Source organism: Macaca mulatta, chromosome 10 (genome assembly GCF_049350105.2).
Source record: "Macaca mulatta isolate MMU2019108-1 chromosome 10, T2T-MMU8v2.0, whole genome shotgun sequence".
Classification (NCBI taxonomy): domain Eukaryota; kingdom Metazoa; phylum Chordata; class Mammalia; order Primates; family Cercopithecidae; genus Macaca; species Macaca mulatta.
The window spans coordinates 69,530,720-69,550,131 of record NC_133415.1 but is presented as its reverse complement, the minus strand read 5'-3'; the positions used below and the strand labels follow the sequence as shown (position 1 = coordinate 69,550,131).

Here is a 19,412-nt window from a genome sequence, read left to right as displayed (position 1 = left end):
ATAACAAAAGTAATTGGTATTTTTTGATGTCCACAGGATGCAAATTATAATTTGTCTCCTGTGTACAGAAAAAAAGTGTGTCTTGTATGGTAAATAATTAAACTTGATATTGATAAAGTTATATTTTTCCATGTCTTAAAGGAGATGACTATTTTATACTTACAACTGATGTAAATATAACAATGTATTTATTTCATCCTTGAACAATGTAACTAACATTTTACTATGTATTAATAGAAGCCAACTACAATTTGAAACTAAATTATTAGACTTATTTAGGAAAGAAAAATTATGGTTTTTCATTTGCTATTTCAGGTTATGATAAAGATTCTGTATTTGATTGTCCTAAATTCAAGGATGAGGAGTGCTAAATGATAGAAAACTTATGACGAATGAAAACATACATTTTACTTTCATTTTGTGTATTTTACTGTAAGCATATAAAATCTTAGGTTAGCCAGTTTGCATTTATTTGGTGAGAGCCAAACTTTAATGTACTATTTATTATTGTTTTTAAAAATCTAAATTTAGCTCAAGTCTTTAAGCATTGATAATTAAGAAATATATGCCCTGTTTAATAGCAATGTATGTTTAATTGTTCATATTACCTAAAGTCATACTGAGAATTTTTGTCTTTTTAAATGTCAAAATTTGGCTATTGTTATCAGGATATTAAATGTAATATTCAAAGGAGTATTCTCCTTTAGATAATTACAGATTTTGTGAGATCAAAATTGCTGATTATAATAATGTTAGTAAATAATATGGGAAAGGCGTAGAAAGTATTTAAATTTTTACAATTTTAAGTTGTATGATGTATGTAAATGCTATTTTTTTGGTAACTTTGGTTAAAAAACCAGTAATACTGCCTTTAATGTTGGTGTTAACTGAATACATTGCTTCTTGTGGGCATTGAATATCCATCTATTTTGAAATAATTTGGGAGAAATAAAATAATTCCTTAAGATATAGTCTGGCATACTGAAAAGAACATTGTTTGGTGTTGGGTGAAAGGACTCAAGCATTGGATTGAATAGTTACTTACCAGCCCATGACCTTGGGCAAGTAACTTAGCCTCACTTTCCTCATTTGTTATAGGAAAAGTAAAATTCCCAATTTGCAAGATTATTTGGAGGATTAAGATATCATAAAGATCAACTCTTAAACATTGTCTGTTAAATAATAGATGCTTAGAAAATTGTCTTCAGGATCTATTTGTATATTCCAATATTTGGTTGTTATTTTGGGCATATTTTCTACCTTGATAAGCTTACTAAAGTATGTGTCAGCTTGTCCACTGGCTTGGTGATTCAGAGCATAACTTTCTAATGGAAATGAATCATACAAGAGCTCATTTTATGATTTTTATAAGCTGGCCACCTCATGAGTTAGATTTGTGCAAGAAGTTAGTTCAAACTTCTTGATGATCCAAGCATTGCATTAGGGTGAATGCAGAGCTAGGTCAGCTTCTGCATGAACCAGCATACTTTAGATGTGTAACAAGACTTTAACAAACTGGAAGAAGAATATTGCTTTAAAATGATGTGTCTAGATTGGAAAAAGAAGAAATGGAAACATATGTTCCATTGAATTTTCATTAATTTATTGTAAGTAGAATTGGCACCACTAGAGAAAGTCTTCATATGCTACAGTAGTTTAAAAAAGAGAAATACAGAAACAGGGATTATATAATTCCTACTTTATTCCTTACTCTGACGTTTTTTTGTGGGTTGGAGGGTATGGAACTTGGCTTCTCTTGTGGGAGGTGCTTAAGAGTGTGAAATTTCTAGTAACATTACATGGCTTCAAATACTGGTGCCAACCTTTGATCTTGGATATGTTACTTAACCTGTCTGTGTCTCAATTTTTTTAACATATGAAGTGGAAATAGAAAATGGTACCTACTTCATTAGCTTCTTTGGGGGACTGAATTAGCTAGTAATATGCCTGGCATCTAACAAAAATGATAAATGTAAGCTGTTTTATTTTTTAGTTAGGATTCAGGGTGTAAATGTAAATTTGAGTAATTATCTGGTGATTACTTTTAGCCGTTGCGTTCCATTTCTCTTTAGCCTTCCATTACACTTGTACAAAAGCAGTGGGTGCCTAGTACAATGTTTGACGTACATGAAGTGTCTCAATGGTTGGTTTTAGATGAATGGAAGCAGACAGCTTAGAATTATCATGGGAACATGATATTTAGCTTTGAAATTCTTACTGAGCTGAAGTATTCCTACATATCTTTGTGGGGTTTTTGATACATTTTCCATATCTTTCTAGTAAGTTAATATCCTGTCAAGTTTTTTTTTTTTTTTTTTTTTTTTAATACGAAGTTTTGCTCCTGTCACCCAGGCTGGAGTGCAATGGGGCGATCTCAGCTCACCGCAACCTCCACCTCCCAGGTTCAAGCGATTCTCTTGCCTCAGCCTCCCTAGTAGCTGGGATTACAGGCATATGCCACCACGCCTGGCTTATTTTGTATTTTTAGTAGAGATGGGGCTTTTCCATGTAGGTCAGGCTGGTCTCGAACTCCCGACCTCAGGTGATCCACTTGCCTTGGCTTCCCAAAGTGCTGGGATTACAGGCATGAGCCACCGTGCCTGGCCTATCTTCTAAAGTTTTTAAACCTTAAGCTTCTAAAGTATACTTTAAATTTTCAAGAAATTTAATTAGAAAGTAGTGGAAAATTTCTTACTGTAATATTTTCTAGCCAAGTTTTTCATTTGCATTTAAGTTCAAGACCTGTCATGCTTTGTATCTAATAAACATGAAAAGAAAGTGGTTAAAGAGACTTACCATTAGTTGAGACAGTTTTACTATTTTTACATTAAAAGAAGACTAGTAAAAAATTTATATATTTGAAATCTGTCAGAAATTGAAACTAAATATCTTTTCAAGTATAGATGAAAATGTTTCATTGATGTAGTTTATATTTACATCAGAAGCACCCCATTGAACTGAAATCTCATTTAACATACCAAAACATTTGATTCATATTAATTATTTGCAAACATAAGATAATACTGATGATTTAGGTGTTCTCCAAGCTATACTTAGGCATGTTACATTTCAGCTAATTTTGACTTATTTTAATAAACATATTTTAATATACATTTTAAAATAATGTTATTAAACTCTTAAATTTAAAAAGTACGTATGTCCTTTTACCCGTAATACTTTGGAGAACTTTTTTTTAATTTTGAATTTTTGTGGGTACATAGTAGGTGTGTGTGTGTATGTGTGTGTATATATATGAAGTATGTTATTTGATACAGGCATGCAATGTGTAATAATCCCATCAGGGTAAATGGGGTATCCATTGCCTCAAACATTTAGCCTTTGTGTTACAAGCAATCTAATTATACTTTTAGTTATTTTTATATGTACAACGAAATTATTATTTACTATAGTCACCCTGTTGTGCTATCAAATACTATCTCTTACTCATTCTTTCTAACTATTGTTTTTACCCATTAACTATCCCTACTTCCTCTCTATCCCTTGAATACCCTTTCCAGCCTCTGATAACCACCCTTCTTTTCTCCATCTCCATGAGTTCAATTATTTTAATTTTTAGCTCCCACAAGTAAGTGAGAACATGCAAAATTTGTCTTTCTGTGCCTGCCTTATTTCACTTAACATCATGATCTCCCGTTCCATCCTTGTTGCAAATAACAGATTCTCATTCCTTATTCTGATGGAATAGTACTTCATGGTGTAGCTGTACCATGTTTTCTTTATCCATTCATCTGTTGATGGACGCTTAGGTTGCTTCCAAATCTTGGCTATTGTGAATAGTGCTGCTACAAACACGAGAGTGCAGAAATCTCTTTGAAATACTGATTTCCTTTCTCTTGGGTATACCTCGGAGTGTGATTGCTTTCTTTTAGGTATAACGTAGGAGTGGGATTGCTGGATCATATGGTACCTCTGTTTTTAGTTTTTTGTGAAATCTCTAAACTGTTTTCCCTAGTGGTTGTACAATTTACATTCCCACCAACAGTATACAAGGAGCCCCTTTTTAGAGAACTTATTTTATAGAAACTCCAGTATATGTATGCACACACACATATGCAGACACACACACACACGAACACACAGATTTTTACTAGAACATTATCTCTAACAGCAAAACTGGAAACAATGTAAGTGCCCATCAGTAATAGGAGTAGTGTTACTCAAACTCTGGAATCTCATAGTGTGTTACATATTATTTCATTAGTTAGAGCCATGATATATTTATTAATAAACGAGAAATTTATGTTGCATGGCAATTTTATTTTTGTCATAACCTCAGAAGCCTTAACTATTTGTGTATATTTACAAGAACATGGAGAAAAGTGTGGAAGGGAATGGTAGACAAGAGGAGTTGAGTTTGTTTAATATACTTGATTCTTTAACATGTTCAAATGAGTATGTATTATTTTATATTTTATATGTTTTAAATATAATTTGTTATACTTATGTGTTTTATGTTTTTTAATTAACAAAGTAAACAGTCTGCTATATTGATCATTCTTCAAATGGAAACATAGAACAGGGGCCATCCTTAAAACCATCTGCACTAAGAGAGTTAGCCTCTGAAGGAATATGAGATTTAGGCTAGCCACCATCAGTGACCAGTCTGTTTAAAACATATCTGTTCAATCAAGGTCCCAGCAGGAAACAGATGATGCAGTCAAATTACAATAATTCAAGAGCTGGAGCCAGGTGTGGGGTAGGAGAACCTCGAGGAGATTTTCATGGACCAGGGGCCACCAACAGCACAGCTGTTGCCACCCAAGGCACAAAGAGACAAGGAGAGGGGGAGGATATCAGAACCCAGAAAGAGAAAAAGTCGTGTTGTAAAGAACCTTGATTAGAACGGTGACCTTCTTTAAAGGGACATAGTCCATTCACAATAAGCTTACAGGAAGTGAACCAGGTAAAAGAATGTTAAATGCATTCTAATCTCTCCTGTCATCTGCCAGGGCTCCCCACCTGACTGAACCCAACTGGAGAGACAGATGTTAAGAGAGGGCCTTTTGATGTCAAGTACCTAGATCAGCGGCCTTGGGCAGAGAAGGGGGGCAAGTACAGAGAATGGGTTTTGAGGAGTAAACAGGAGCTATCTGGCATAAAATGCCAATTTTTTTTTTTTTGAGACAGAGTTTCATTCTTGTTGCCCAGGCTGGAGTGCAGTGGCATGATCTCGGCTCACTGCAACCTCCACCTCCTGGGTTCAAACAATCTTGTGCCTCAGCCTCCCGAGTAGCTGGGATTACAGGTGTGTGCCACCACACAAGGCTAATTTTTGTATTTTTAGTAGAGATGGGGTTTCACCATGTTGGCCAGGCTGGTCTCGAACTCCTGGCCTCAGGTGATCTGCCCGCCTTGGCCTCCCAAAGTGCTGGGATTACAGGTGTGAGACACTGTGCCCAGCCCCAATATTCTTTTTGAACTAAATAATCAAAATAACCCAGAAGAGAAAAACAAAGATAGTATGCAAAATATTCACATCCATTTACTTTACCGGCTTACAGAATTATTGTTTAATTGACCTAAGCCCAAACACAAAATTAAAAAAGAAAATCTGAAGATGGCATTGTTTCTCACCCTCTTCTGTACATAAGTCCCAAGTTCTTTCTTAAACTCCCTTGAGGGCATAGCAGTGAACATCTTAGATTGGGGACAGAAAACTATTCCCAAAGATGAACATGGCCCCAGACCCACAAATTGCCAGACTTTGGACTTGGTCTGAAACAGTAGAGGTTTTCTGTTAAGTCCTAGCTTGGTTGCAAGAAATGACACTGTAAATCAGGTCATGGAATGGGAAGCTGACATTTACTGACCCTTTGCATGTGCCAGGCTCCATGACATGCATTCATGTAAGTTAGCACTTTTACTCCTCTCAGCAAACCTGTACTGTGACCAATATGGTCACATGAATGTATGCCATGGAGCCAGGCACATGTCAGGTTTGCTGAGAGGATTAAAAATGATTACTCTTTAAGAAACAGAAACTCAAAAAAAAAAAAAAAAGAAAAGAAAAAAAAAAGACACAGAAACTCCAAGAGTTTAATTTGGAGTTTAAGGAACTTTCTGAAGGTCAATGATAGAGTCTGGAGTTGGAGCTAGATCTGCTTGGCTACATCCTGGCACAGCCTCACTTGGCTGCAAAATGGTAGAGAAGTCATTATCCATTATCAGAGGTCTCTCACCTGTCCCAGAAATATGCCTTTCCCCTTCCCTTCTCTCTCATTCTCTTATCTTCCATTCATTCCCTTTGTTATATATTTAACAAGTATTTATTCAGTACCTACTGTGTGCCAAGAATCATGCATTGTACCATTGATACCAACGAATATGGCCTCTGCCTTCATGGATTTTACAGCGTAATAAGAATTCTCAGGGGAATCATCCTATGCATTTCCACTAGCCCCAGGTCCTTTTCATTTGAGGTCATTTGCATCTCAGTCTTCGTATATCTTTATTAAGACTGAGAACTATTTTTTGGCCTGTTTGTTTAAATACAAGTGTAATATAAAAATTGTAATAAACCTTTTTAAAAATCTCACTTTCTATTTCATTATTTTAGAGAATTGAGGATGCTATAATATTATAAGAAATATGAAATACTGGAACTAGGTAAGATAATATTTTTTAAAGGTGCTTTCTGGTTTTATTGAAACAAATCAGCCAGCTCCCCCAAAAGTGTGAATATATGGGTACATGTTGAGGCTTATGTTTTAATCAGGCTAAAAGCGTATCACATTCTCTCAAATAAGCACGTCTTTCATTTCTTAAATTGAAAATTAGTTTGTATTTATTTAAAACCTTTCTTGTCAAAGGCAAGTTAAAATTACTGTTCAAGTGTCTCATATAATTATAACCATAAAACTAATAAACATTTGAACTAAATTTTCCCTATTTAGATATGCTCGTTCACTCTTGGGAAAGCCCCAGATTGCGTTACTCAAGTAATCCCATTTTTGTAACTGAGCCAGTATTATCATTATCAAAATTACAATTGATCTACAATATACTGTCATAAAGGATGACTGGTGTGTAGCACATTCTGATTTCTTTCATTTTGCATTAGATGCATTGCATAATAGAACTGTAGGAATTGCCTGCTAATGCTTTAGTTCACCCTTTAACAATTAAGTTAGGCAATCTTGGGTAAAGTAACATTCAGTAGACTCCATGCATGTTGTTTTCTATCACCATCTTTGGATGTAATTTTGGGGAGCAGGAGGGCTGCAATACACACACAGAGACACATACATATATTTATAATTTGTTAAGAGGGAGTTATTATTAAACATCTAAGTTGACACTATTTTATGGTTGGTTCTTCTGGGTCTGATCCTAGACAAGTGAGTTAACAACATCTTTGATCCTCTTTAGCTTTCTACTTTTGTAAAATAAACGGGTTGGACCAAATAAGTGGGGTTTTTGTTTGTTTGTTTATTTGTTTAGCTTTTGGCAGTTTTTTTTTTTTTTTTTTTTTTGCCCATGCTACGATATTCATAGAAGTCATTGAGTACCTAGTAAGGCAAACCAGGACCAGCTGTAGCTCCTCCCTTGTACTTTAACGACAGTAATTCTGTTTTGTTTTATATGTGAATCATCCCAAGTAAGACTTCCAATTTCTGATGCCTTTTCACCTATTTATTAGTAGTAGGGGTCATTGTATTCTATTTTTGGCTTCATAGTGAGTGACAGCTTGTACAAACAACACAGATACTGGAATAATCAGTCTTCTTCAAATTCTATAGTAGCATGAACTGTAAAGTATTAATCATGTATTTATTGCCTATTTTCTACATGTGAATCAGTTAAGCCTATTCTTAATTTTCTTGCTTTGTCAGCTTCAAAGCAGGAAATTACACCATTGCCCAAAATCTCCAGCATTCTGTTGATTTTGTTTGGGAGGTATAAATCTAGTAAAGCATAGACAGAGGCCTGTTGCCAAATTGATAGCTGTATTTGTCTGCATAGATTGTATTTTCACAGCTGTCAGGTGAGATGGTTGCTTCCTATATAAAGTGGTTCTAGAATCATGCATGTGCTTGGGATTTTAATTGATCAGATTTTTTAGCACTTCCTACTTAAAGAGCTTCAAACTCTAGGGAATATAATGTATGCCATTCTGAAAGGTGGTATTTCAGCTTTTGTATCTTTGGGGATAACATGTTGTAAATGAAATTGGTGTTTTAAATAGAGCTCCTGGGGAAGTTTTTGCCAACAGTCCTTTTGATATCCCATGTGCTCTATTGTAATAAGAAAGCAGAATAAATAAACTAAACTAGGTGGTCAGGATTCTGTTAGGATGAAAACAAGTATAATTTCCTTTATAATGATGAAAAGCAAACAAAACCCTGCACAAATAGTTTTAATCAATGTTTAAAGACTCGTTTCCCAGACTCTTGTGTGTTTGGCAGATAGTCTTGGGTGGGGTGGAAATGGAGTGGAAAAACAAACAATTGCTGTGGAGATAATAAAAATTACTGGGCAAAAAGAAAAAACGGTATTTGAAATACTTTTTTTTTTTTTTTTTGAGACAGAGTCTTGCTCTGTTGCCCAGGCCGGAGTGCAGTGGCATGATCTTGGCTCACTGCCACCTCTGCCTCCCAGGTTCAAGCGATTCTCCTGCCTCAGCCTCCTGGCTCATGGTTGACATGAGTTACCTCTTCCAGCATTTTTCATTTGTATTTTGAGAAAAACAAATTAAAGTGGTATTGACAACTGCCGTGATCATTTTTCGTTTAGGCTAATTGTCCCAGGAAAGGGATTCTTATATTGTATTCATTTTTTTTTGTTTTAATACTTTAATAGTGAATATTTATAGCTATAGGAATTTGATACTTTTAATTAAAAAATTTAAAACTAGGTTCAAATGAAAGAAAAAAATTCTCATAAACTTTAAAAGTGGAACCATTTGTTTAGGGTATTGGAAATCAATTCTCCATATTTTACACTACGAAATTAGCTTCAGATAACCCTTTTCTCCATTTTGTGTTCATGTTGTTTTCACTTTATAAACAGTAAAACTCCATCTCCTTGCGTGAAGTTATTTTAGGGGGAAGAAAAAGTGCAATACACAGATTCATTATCTTGTAATGGCTCATTTTAGTTTTGCATTGAATCAATCTTTGAGACAATTACTGTAACTTGATTTTTTCCTTCCCTCCACTGGTAATAAAAGAGACATTTTATTTCAGGGAAATATGAATTAAAATAGTCTCGCTTCATAAGCATGCTCAGAGAAGAGATTTTTAAATCTTGTTTTAAAAATAGTGGCATCATGTTCATGAACTTCAAGTTTTCTTTGTTCCTTTTCTTCTTTTCCTTTCTCTGTGAAACAGTAGGATTAATAGGAAGCATATCCAAAATTCCCTCTCGGAAGAAATTTAGATAGGGATATAAATATATTTTATGCATTCCTACTAAGCATTTCCAAATAAGCTTTTAGAGTTTCTTAAGTAATCTTTGATTTTATAGGAAGAAAAAGGGTCAAAGTTTGCTTTCTTCACACACTTCAGTAAACAAATCCCTCTTGTATTAATGAAGAAATTGACTAAACCTACCAATTATCTCACTATTATAAAACGTGTCTTGAAAATTTATTAGATGCAGGCCAAACCATTAAACTCAGACCTTGGCTTGGAGAAGCTTCCATCTAATTGGGATATATCTCAATTTATTGGAGATAATGAAGTAGAAACTAAATTATTATTAATTTTAGACACACAAAAGTCGTTTCACTTCTGTAAAATGGAAGAAGTAACATGAATCTACCTGACCAATGAATGTTGGATAACCAGTTATTGGAGTGCTTTGTGGAGGCAAAGTAATACTACAAATAACAATAAAGTTTCACCTTTACTTGTGTATTTTTATGTCACTTTTGCTGAAGAAAAGTGCCTTGACATTTTTGCTAATAAAGTTAACTTTTTTGTTATTTTTTAGAGAATAGAAATAGATAAAATAGACAAATTTGATGGATTCATTGGAAAAATCTTTATTGGATTTATAGTTATCAGAACTTTTTTGAATATGATTATGCAGCCTAAATTAAGATTCTATTACATGTATAGTAATACACATGGAATTACCTTAAAAATGATTGTGTACTATGTAGAGTGTCAAAATTTTGTAAAATAGTTCTACAGTGAAGTTAAAATGTTACTGGATACGCTTATGTAAAATACATGAACACACATTGGACATAAACTAACTTGATGATTGGCCAGAACTGGAATTCCAATTCCTACACCTACCCATCCATCCACATCTATTGGACAAGTGCCTGGTTAAACAGATGGGCCTTGGGCTGTGCTCTCAAAACAGGCAACCTCCACCTTTATTGAGCAAAACATTGGATGAAAATAGACTATATTGTCTTACTGTGCTACTGAGCATGGTAATTTAAGTGAAGAGCTCCTATTTATTATTGTTGTTGGTTGTTAAAAATACCTTTTTCCTTATGAATGAATATGTGAAAATTGGAGGACAACAGATGGAGTCCCAGGGAACTGGAAAACCTATAGATAGGGAGGTAATTCTCAGTCAAATATGAAAATAAAAAATCAGCAGGAGTGTGAAATTTCATGTGGTTTTATAAATGCATGTAGCTAAGATTTTAGAAAATGTTTGGTTGATCATGAAATTTCTCTTTTCCACTAACGGATATGAGACCAAGTAGAATTCTTGATGTCTGTCCTCATGCCTCTTCAATAAGTTACCACTTCAAAAGCTACAAAGCTGGATTCAGGGCAGGACCTTAAATTCTGGCTACTGTCTGTGTAAATATCACATACTTACATGTGGTAAAGTCAGAGGGACTTGCAGACCTGAGTGATAGGGTGGCAGATGACTTTATGACATCAGAAGTGAGTTTTGTTTATGGTTGATTAATGATATTGCTACTTGGGACATGTTTGTGACAAAAGTACTGAGGGCAATTAGCAAGAGCAACAATTAGATAGTCCTATACTTGGAAGATTATATGAGACTAAATTTGACACTCTTAATATTGACATATTGAAAATAGCATTTGGTCTCCATGCATTTTCATGATATTCTCTTCAGTGTAACAATAATCACTAAGCTATCACATATCTAACCTCATAGAACTGTGAATATGGGCATTTGTTCTTCAAATGATCCATTATTTATTGATTGAATCATTAACAATGATATTTGCACCTCTTAAATTATGAAATGGGTGGTCTGTGGGCAGCATGCTAAAATTCAAGTATAAGACTTTCTACTCCTTTTTCATAATTTTTGTTTAAGTCTTTTGGTAACTCAGTTTTCACAAAGAAGGGGAGTTTGCTTGCTACCTACTTTCCTTGTATTACTGCTGGGCTGTTTTTTGGTGGCAAGAAATAATTCCTGTGATACTTAAGAACTCTATGGAATAAAGCTCAGTGTAGTGTATATTGAATTATGTTTTCTGGTTATTATATTTGGATAAATTTAGGCATAAGATTGTTTAATACTTCAGCAGAAACCTGCAATGGAACTTCCTAAAAATTTGACCTTGTGAAAGAAATCCAAATGGAATTATTTTATACTTAATTTAGCGCCTATAAATGTGTGTGCTGGGCTAATAAATAAATAGGTAAGAAATACCACAGCACTGTTTAACGTTTATTTCTTTCCTCAGAATAAAAAAGGTAATCAAAAAAGTAATAAATTGTTACTATTTAAGAGTTATTTCTTACTGCAAAATGTTTTGTGATAGCTTTGTTTCATTATGTTTAACTTAATTAACATAATACTTTTTTGTTACATTGTCCTTTGAAATCATTAAAATTGGTTAAATAATATTGTTCTATTCTACTTGATAAAATGAAGAGCTCAGAAGATTAATTTAGATACAGAACTGAGAATAAAACAGTCTCAATATGTGTTTAATTTCATTAGAAAGAAATATATTATAAAAATAGCCATTTGAAGAGAAAAAGATAAAAATAGTGAAATATTTTAATTTTCAAACTCATAAAATAGTAATATAAGCTGTCTTTAAATGAAAGTAAATATTTTATGTTTCTGTATGTATATGAGACATATGATCACTATCAGATTTATCTTGAATTACTCTGATATACTATATTTCTTATACATGTTATTTAATGTCTTTTGTTATGTTTTGTTTTAAACAGCAAATGCCAGTCTTCTTGGAGGAGGAGGTGGTAAGTCCTGAACATCACTTAACTTACAATACATTTTTATTGCTATACCAACTACAAGATGTTTAGTAACTTCTGTGACACTTCAAAGAAAATTTTGCTATAGTCATCAACCACAAAAATGTTAATCTTCCAAAAATAATTTATAACATGAATACCTTGGTTTGGTTAAATGTTATTTTAATTGACTTCAAGATATACACAGTACTCTTTTCTTCTTGTCAAACTTTGCATTTCTACTTTTGGCATAAGGTTTAACAGCTATAAGCTATATGAACACACATGTATGACATGTGTGTACATAGTTACAGAGTATTACATATTACAGAGTTATTTTTAATATGAATTCTAAACAATAGTACATTTAGAGGCTGTGGTTTCTTTTTCCACTATAATGACTTTCTTTTGCTTTTCATGACTTTGTAGCCTGAGAGCTTAATATATCAGCCACTTACTTTGAAAAATAAAAAAGAAATTACTGTTGACACTCTGCTTTTTCTTTCTGCTCAGTTAGAGGATAAAGAGAAGGAGATCAAAGTGAGCTGAGGGAGACAGAGATTCCTGTACTGGGAATTTTTTTGATACTAAAATCTTGTAACTATTTGTATTTTTATTTCTAGGTTAGGAAGATGAAAGCTTTCATAGTCCCAGTATATATAATATAGTAGGAGAGAAAAAAGTATACAATTAGAACAGAGTCCTTTTCATATAAGGCCCAGATGGACATAACTAGGTTTGTTTTCTCTTTCTCTGTCACTCTCTTTCTCCCTTCCTCTCTTGCTCTTTCTTTTTTCTTACACACAGTTGAAATAGATAGATTGTGCAGAGCCTTAGGCTTTCATCAGGAGGTTTCATTGTAATTTTTATTTGGAAATTAAACATTTAACCTTTGTTTCTCTGTAAGAATAATTGGTTTTTTAAAAACAGAATCTTGGACATAAGAAAAATAGATAAGTGTTTGAACTAGAAAATGCTCTTCATATTATCACATGTCAATGCATGTTCTATGCCAGAGTATCATGAAAAGAGTATGGGATTTGAAATTGGACTTACTGTGTGGAGACCATGAAAGCGTTAGTAAATATCTCCAAGCCTCAGTTACCTCATCTTTAAAGTGTGAGGACAGTATTAACTATCTAAAGTGTTTATTGTGAGAATTAAACAAAAATATCTGCTAAGTAACTAAGTCATGGAATAGTGCAGGATTCATAAATGTCTATTTCTTTTCTTCTTTCCTAAGTTATTTTAGAAAATATGAATCTGTAGGATGTTTCATTGTACTCATTATTGTATTTGGGGGGAATTAGAAGGGAAATTTTTCCTTAGGAGTTGAATTCCCAGTAATTTTTTCTTTCTGTCTCTTATAATAGGTGAAGAAAACATTATTAAGATAAATTGTCCATAGTGCTGATTTCCTTACAAGATCTATTAGTATTTTAAGAAACCTCACGAATACTGTTACTACCATAGAGGAAAGTTAAAATTGAGTCTATGTAAACACATTCATCAAGTTAAAACAACAAATTAGGTAGACGATTCAGTTATTGCTTTTGAATATTTAAAAAAATTGACTTGACTAATTATTAGCCACTATAACAGAAAAAGTAAAAAACATTAAAGTCCAAAGTAACAGTAGTTTAAAAGAGATAGAAATGTATTTCTGTCTCATGTAAAGGTAGTCTAGATACAGGCTGGAATGGTTGTATGGTGATTCCGTGGTGTCATCAGAGACTCAGCTCTTACTTTTCTGTTCTTTCCTAGTGCATGGCTTTCATACTAAGATGACCTCAGGGTACAGGATGGCTCCTGGAGCTCTAGCCATCATAAATATGGGTACAGGTCAGAAGAAGTAGGAAAGGCAAAACATGAAAAAAAGTGAGCTCCCAAACATGAGTCAGTTTTCTTTAAGCAGAATCCCACATTATCTTTGAATCTGGACAGTATTCATTCCTAGCATGTAGTCTTTTATTCCAAGAAGCAATACACTCATTGGGAAAAATTACTGTTCCGTTTACTAAGGAGGAAGGGGACAGTGGAGGTTGAGGAAAGCAGCCTAATATACCTGCCATGGTGGTTACCTCTATATTGTCAAACTGCTTTCTTTAAATATATGTATGTAATGTTGGTGTGTATAGAACTGACTCTAGTGATTTGGCTTGTATTTTCTTATGATTCCTCTCTCCTCTGTGAGAAGATTTATGAATGTCTAGCAATGGTAAGACATTCAGGAATAGGCCAGTTTTCTATTTAGCTAAAGTCTTTATTTTAATGTCTTCCTCTAGATGGTTGATTTTGCTCAATTTGTCATCATTTATAATTTTTTGAATAATAAAATTAGCAACTCAGCATCATCATAAAGATAAATTACAAGTATTTAAGATGGTTGTAATTTCTTTCATTAAAGTAGGTCATTGACAGGTTTAAATTTATTTATGCACTTCTGGAGATGTCAAGATTGCTCTAAAACATGCGTCTGATTTTTGGAAAGCTGCATTTAAAAATTAAATTTAAGGAATATTTTTAGCCTTCTCTGAGCTGATTTTTGACCTTCTGATTCTATGACAAATCTTTTTAATCCTCTCAGTGATATTTGTAAAGTAACAGCTAGTAATCATCTAATAAGAAGCAATTGAATTGATGTAATTCTCTTGGATTTAATCAACAAGTCCTTTTTTCAACATGAGTTAATATCCCTTCAAAGGTTCCTCAAGAGAATAATTTTTTAATTGACTAAACAGTTTTATCAAGAAAATTTGACACTACATACAAAAATAATAATGGGACCTAAGTCCCTTTCTTTAGATCCTCAGGAGAACTTTCCCCATATTCTGTATGAGTAGTACCTGATTGTGAAATGTAGACAAAATTATTGTATGCAGAATTGTATTGGCCATAAAATCTTAGCATTTTGTTGTTCTTTTTTGAGTGCTTACCACCGATGAGACAGATCCCCTGAAAGACTTAAAAAATGTTCACGTATCATCCTCTCAGTGCTGATTTTAAAGTGAGAGATTTACTTTACATTGATGTGAATTTTCATCTTTGAGCTAGATATCAATCTTTCTATGAATGTATTGCCACTGACTACAGTTCATTGTAATGAGCATAGGTGATGTGATTACTTCTACTCAGTCATTTCAGTTAAAATTTGGTAACTTTTACCAATTTTACTAATTTGTTTGGTAAAATTGATCATTTTTGTTTATATATAGATAAGTTGAAGGCAGAGATGGATATGTACTAATTTCTTAATTGAATATATAGCTGGTCTATAGTGACTGAATTATACTTTTCAGGAAACATTTACATTAGTGTTAAAAATCTTTTAAGTTCTGTTAATTTTTTGACAAACTTTCCATTATTATTACCAACAGTATCCTGTATATTATTTTACCTGTTGTTATTTTAATGGTTGAGAGAAACTTCTTCAAGGTTATATAGCTTATAGGGCAAGGTTGGAATGAGAAGACAGTGTTCTCGACTGCCACTCCAGGGCTGCTTGCCCTGGCACTGTGGTTTTTAATATGCTTCTGCTCTCCAGGTTTGCTTTTCTATGCACAGATGGGTAGCTCTGTTTATACCAGGAAAAATAAGTGAGAGGACAGGAAAACATACAGTTAAGATATGAATGTTGCATTCCTTGGCTTATTTTCACAAGTCTCAAGATCTATTGATAGCTTGAAAGTCAATACAATGGCACTGTCTTACAGTACTCTTGGATTGCTTCTCAGTTTCATATCCCTTTTTTGTGCATTTGAGATTCAGTCTTAGAAGACATTGCATTTTAGATACATGTTCACCCATCTGTAATAAGAATGTTGTACATGCACAAGGTCCTGTGATGCTGGTACCTTTGGAATATATAGTAAAATATAAATCATTGTAACCAGTCTTAAATTATATAAAGAAGTAGCATTAGAAAGAAAAATTAGAACTAAGGAGCTAATTCCTCACTTCCTTTTGGATCATTATATAATAGACAGGAACAAAATTTACAGCCTCTTACTTTAGATATCTTTTCTTTTTCATTGATGTAATAATTTTAACACAAAACTAGAACCTGCTGATAGAACCCAAGCAGGATATTGTTTATGGGATGTACTTCCTCCTCCAGTCTGTCAAAGTTCTTGAGGGATAATGCTAGACATTTAAAATGACGGTTCCTGACAGAGTGGTAACTTATTGTCTTTTGTACACATAGCTTTATGGCTGCCATTTTAATCATATATACATACACATAAATAAAAAATATACACATATATTCGCATCAATGCTGTAATTCGATACCTTATTCCTGCGTTGATTCTGTGGCAGGTTAATAGATAAGTACTGTTGTCTAATAAGCAAGTGCTGTTACCTATGCAGTCAGCCCCAGCTGCAATGCATGCAAAGCCATTTGCCCGTGAGAACAGAGCAGACACTGTGAGCCCTCCCACCTCTGATGGCTTCCTGCTTTCCCTCTGCCCCTTAGAGTAGGCCCAAAGATGGACAAGGTTCAGTACCTTGCGTTAGTAGCTGCTCCTCTAATCTCCCTCATTCTGATTTGGACAGTTCTCCTTGAAGAGAGGATTCATAATGCTTGTCTGTTATTAATGTCCCTTCATACAATTAGGCGGTTTGTGTGGCGTACCAAAATGCATGTTGAAAAAGAATAAAATTATAACCTGGGTGATAGGTGCACCAAAATCTCAGACTTTGCCGTTACACAATTCATCCTTGTAACCATAAAACACTTGTACCCCAAAAGCTATTGAAATAAAAAAAAGAAAAAAAAAGAAGAGTGAAATCATAAACCAAGTGCTGTTATATCACAGATAGTATTTGTGCATCTCCACACACCCATAATCTGTTTCTAAACACGAACACACATATGTGCACACATTCATTCAGCAAAGATTAATTGAGTTACTATTGTTTGTCTGTATTGATTGGTCAATAAACACAGCCTTTTCCCTGTGGCCAATCATGATCCCTGTTCAGCTGAATTATTAGAGCAATTATAGTTGTCTACATTCTTTCAGATGTTCCAAGGATTCTGCTGGCATAGTCTTTTGAGTTAAAATGATGCTTTCACATTAATAGAATGGGCATTGGATGACTTCTTTAAAAGGCAGAACAGATACCCTGAAAACAACTCTTCACAAAAAATCTGAGTTGCTACCTGGAATTCCTAACATGAAGAGCAAAGCATTTAAAGGGCTTTTTGAATGTGTTTAAGAGGGAATGATTTCATAAATTTTGTCTTAAGCATTCGTAAGCAGAGTGGAGCGCCTTCTCACCCTCCCTTCAAATACACAACGGCTTTCCCAGCATATATCACTCCGGTGCTCAACATCCCGCAGTGATTCTGTTTCACTCTTGTTAAACCTCCAGATGTGGCCAAGCTTCAGGCATGCTGGGAGGAATCTAGGATAGCAGTCAGCGGTGAGGGACTGAGGCAGTTTACAGAGGGTGAGTGTTGGGGGTTGCTCCTCAGGAGAGTCAGTCAAGCATGACTAGTAGTGAGTTTGCCAGCTGGCCTGTGCTCAGCAGGGGAGGGGCCCCAGCCATGGGCCTGGGGAATAGCAACAGCCTCTCAGTCCTGAGAGAGAGCAGCATGGCAGGAGAAACTCAGGGGCTCTGGCCTTTTTACTCAGTCTGGGAGCAGAGATGCAGGAAAGGATGTGATGCTAAACCACAGAAAATAAGGTTTAAATCTTAACTGCCTCGGCCAGGCATGGTGGCTCATGCCTCTGTAATTTCAGTACTTTCAGAGGCCAGAGTAGGAGGATTATTTGAGCCCTGGAGTTTGAGACCAGCTTAGGCAACATAGTGACACCTCATCTCTACAAAAAATAATCAAAATTAGCCAGGTAAGGCTGTGCATGCCTGTGGTCCCAGCTACTTGGAAGGCTGAGGTGGGAGGATCGCTTGAGATCTGGAGGTTGAGGCTGCAGTGAGCCATGATCACACCACTGCACTCCAGCCAGGCCATCAGAGTGAGACCCTGTCTCTTAAAAAAAAAATCTTGACTGCCTTAGGTGGGATTGATCCTGGGCACTATGGGCGGATAAGCCTGCTAAAGGAGGCCAGGAGGCCCAGATGTGAGGAAGAAGAGGGAAGGGGGTTAGGGACCAGGAGCCAGGCCAGGTCTGACAACACTCAGTTACACACTGAGCCAACCTACTTTTGCCCTCCCTCCTTCCCCCCTCCCCATTTTCCCTCCTCCTTCCCTCTTGCCTCCCTTCCTTCTTTACTTTCTTCTTTCCTTTCCCTGTTTCCCTCCTTCTTTCCTTCTTTCTTTTTCTCTTTCTCAGTCAACAGCAAATACTGATTACCTCTTGTGTACTAGCCTTGAATCAATGTAGGTGAGATTCTTAGAACTAAGTGCAGCCAGAGGCATAAGTACTTATTTACACATTAATATCTTAAGAACTAAATAGGTTCTTCATGCAGGGAAAACGAAACAGAAGAAGGAAAGTCAACAGTTTATAGTGGTCAGGGAAGACTTCCCAGAAGAGGTGACACAGGAGCAGTCTTGAATGATGAGTAGTAGTTTTCAGGAAGCAGAACGTCATGATCTATTCAGATGTATCTCCTACTCTTTGCTGTAGAGATCTTGCTCTGCCATCTCCTCACTGTTCTGCCATCATATCATCCAGGCCTTGGTTAAGCCGTTTTCTTTGACAGTCCCAGCATGCCACTTAAAATGGAGTGAAAAGTGTTAGGGCAGAACTGAAGAAAGAACTCTGGCCGGGCGCGGTGGCTCAAGCCTGTAATCCCAGCACTTTGGGAGGCCGAGACGGGCGGATCACGAGGTCAGGAGATGGAGACCATCCTATCCTGGCTAACACGGTGAAACCCCGTCTCTACTAAAAAATACAAAAAACTAGCTGGGCATGGTGCTGGGCGCCTGTAGTCCCAGCTACTTGGGAGGCTGAGGCAGGAGAATGGCGTAAACCCGGGAGGCGGAGCCTGCAGTGAGCCGAGATCGCACCACTGCACTCCAGCCTGGGCGACAGAGCAAGACTCTGTCTCGAAAAAAAAAAAAAAAGAAAGAAAAAGAAAGGAACTCTGGTGCTGGTGATGTGGGTGGCAAACCTCCATCAGAGTAACCTGGGCAAAGTCTGGTGGTCATTGCCAGTGCGAGCTCCCCCCTGCTTTACTTTCTCTTCTGATTACCTCGCCTACTTGTCAGTCTAGGGACCATCTCTGCAGCTGCTCATTCCAGTTGGATTTCTAGTATGTGTT

The 19,412-nt window shown here is 35.4% G+C and overlaps 1 protein-coding gene across 4 annotated transcripts in view; it reads left to right on the top strand.

Annotated features, from left to right (window-relative positions):
* Positions 1–19,412, top strand: part of MACROD2 (mono-ADP ribosylhydrolase 2) — a 2,066,868-nt gene that overhangs the window by 481,972 nt on the left and 1,565,484 nt on the right. For all 4 annotated transcript variants that reach the window (XM_028828674.2, XM_015149520.3, XM_028828673.2 and 1 more), the window contains exon 4: positions 12,156–12,185. In XM_028828674.2, the coding sequence (XP_028684507.2) occupies positions 12,156–12,185 (30 nt within the window). The remainder of the gene's footprint in view (positions 1–12,155; positions 12,186–19,412) is intronic.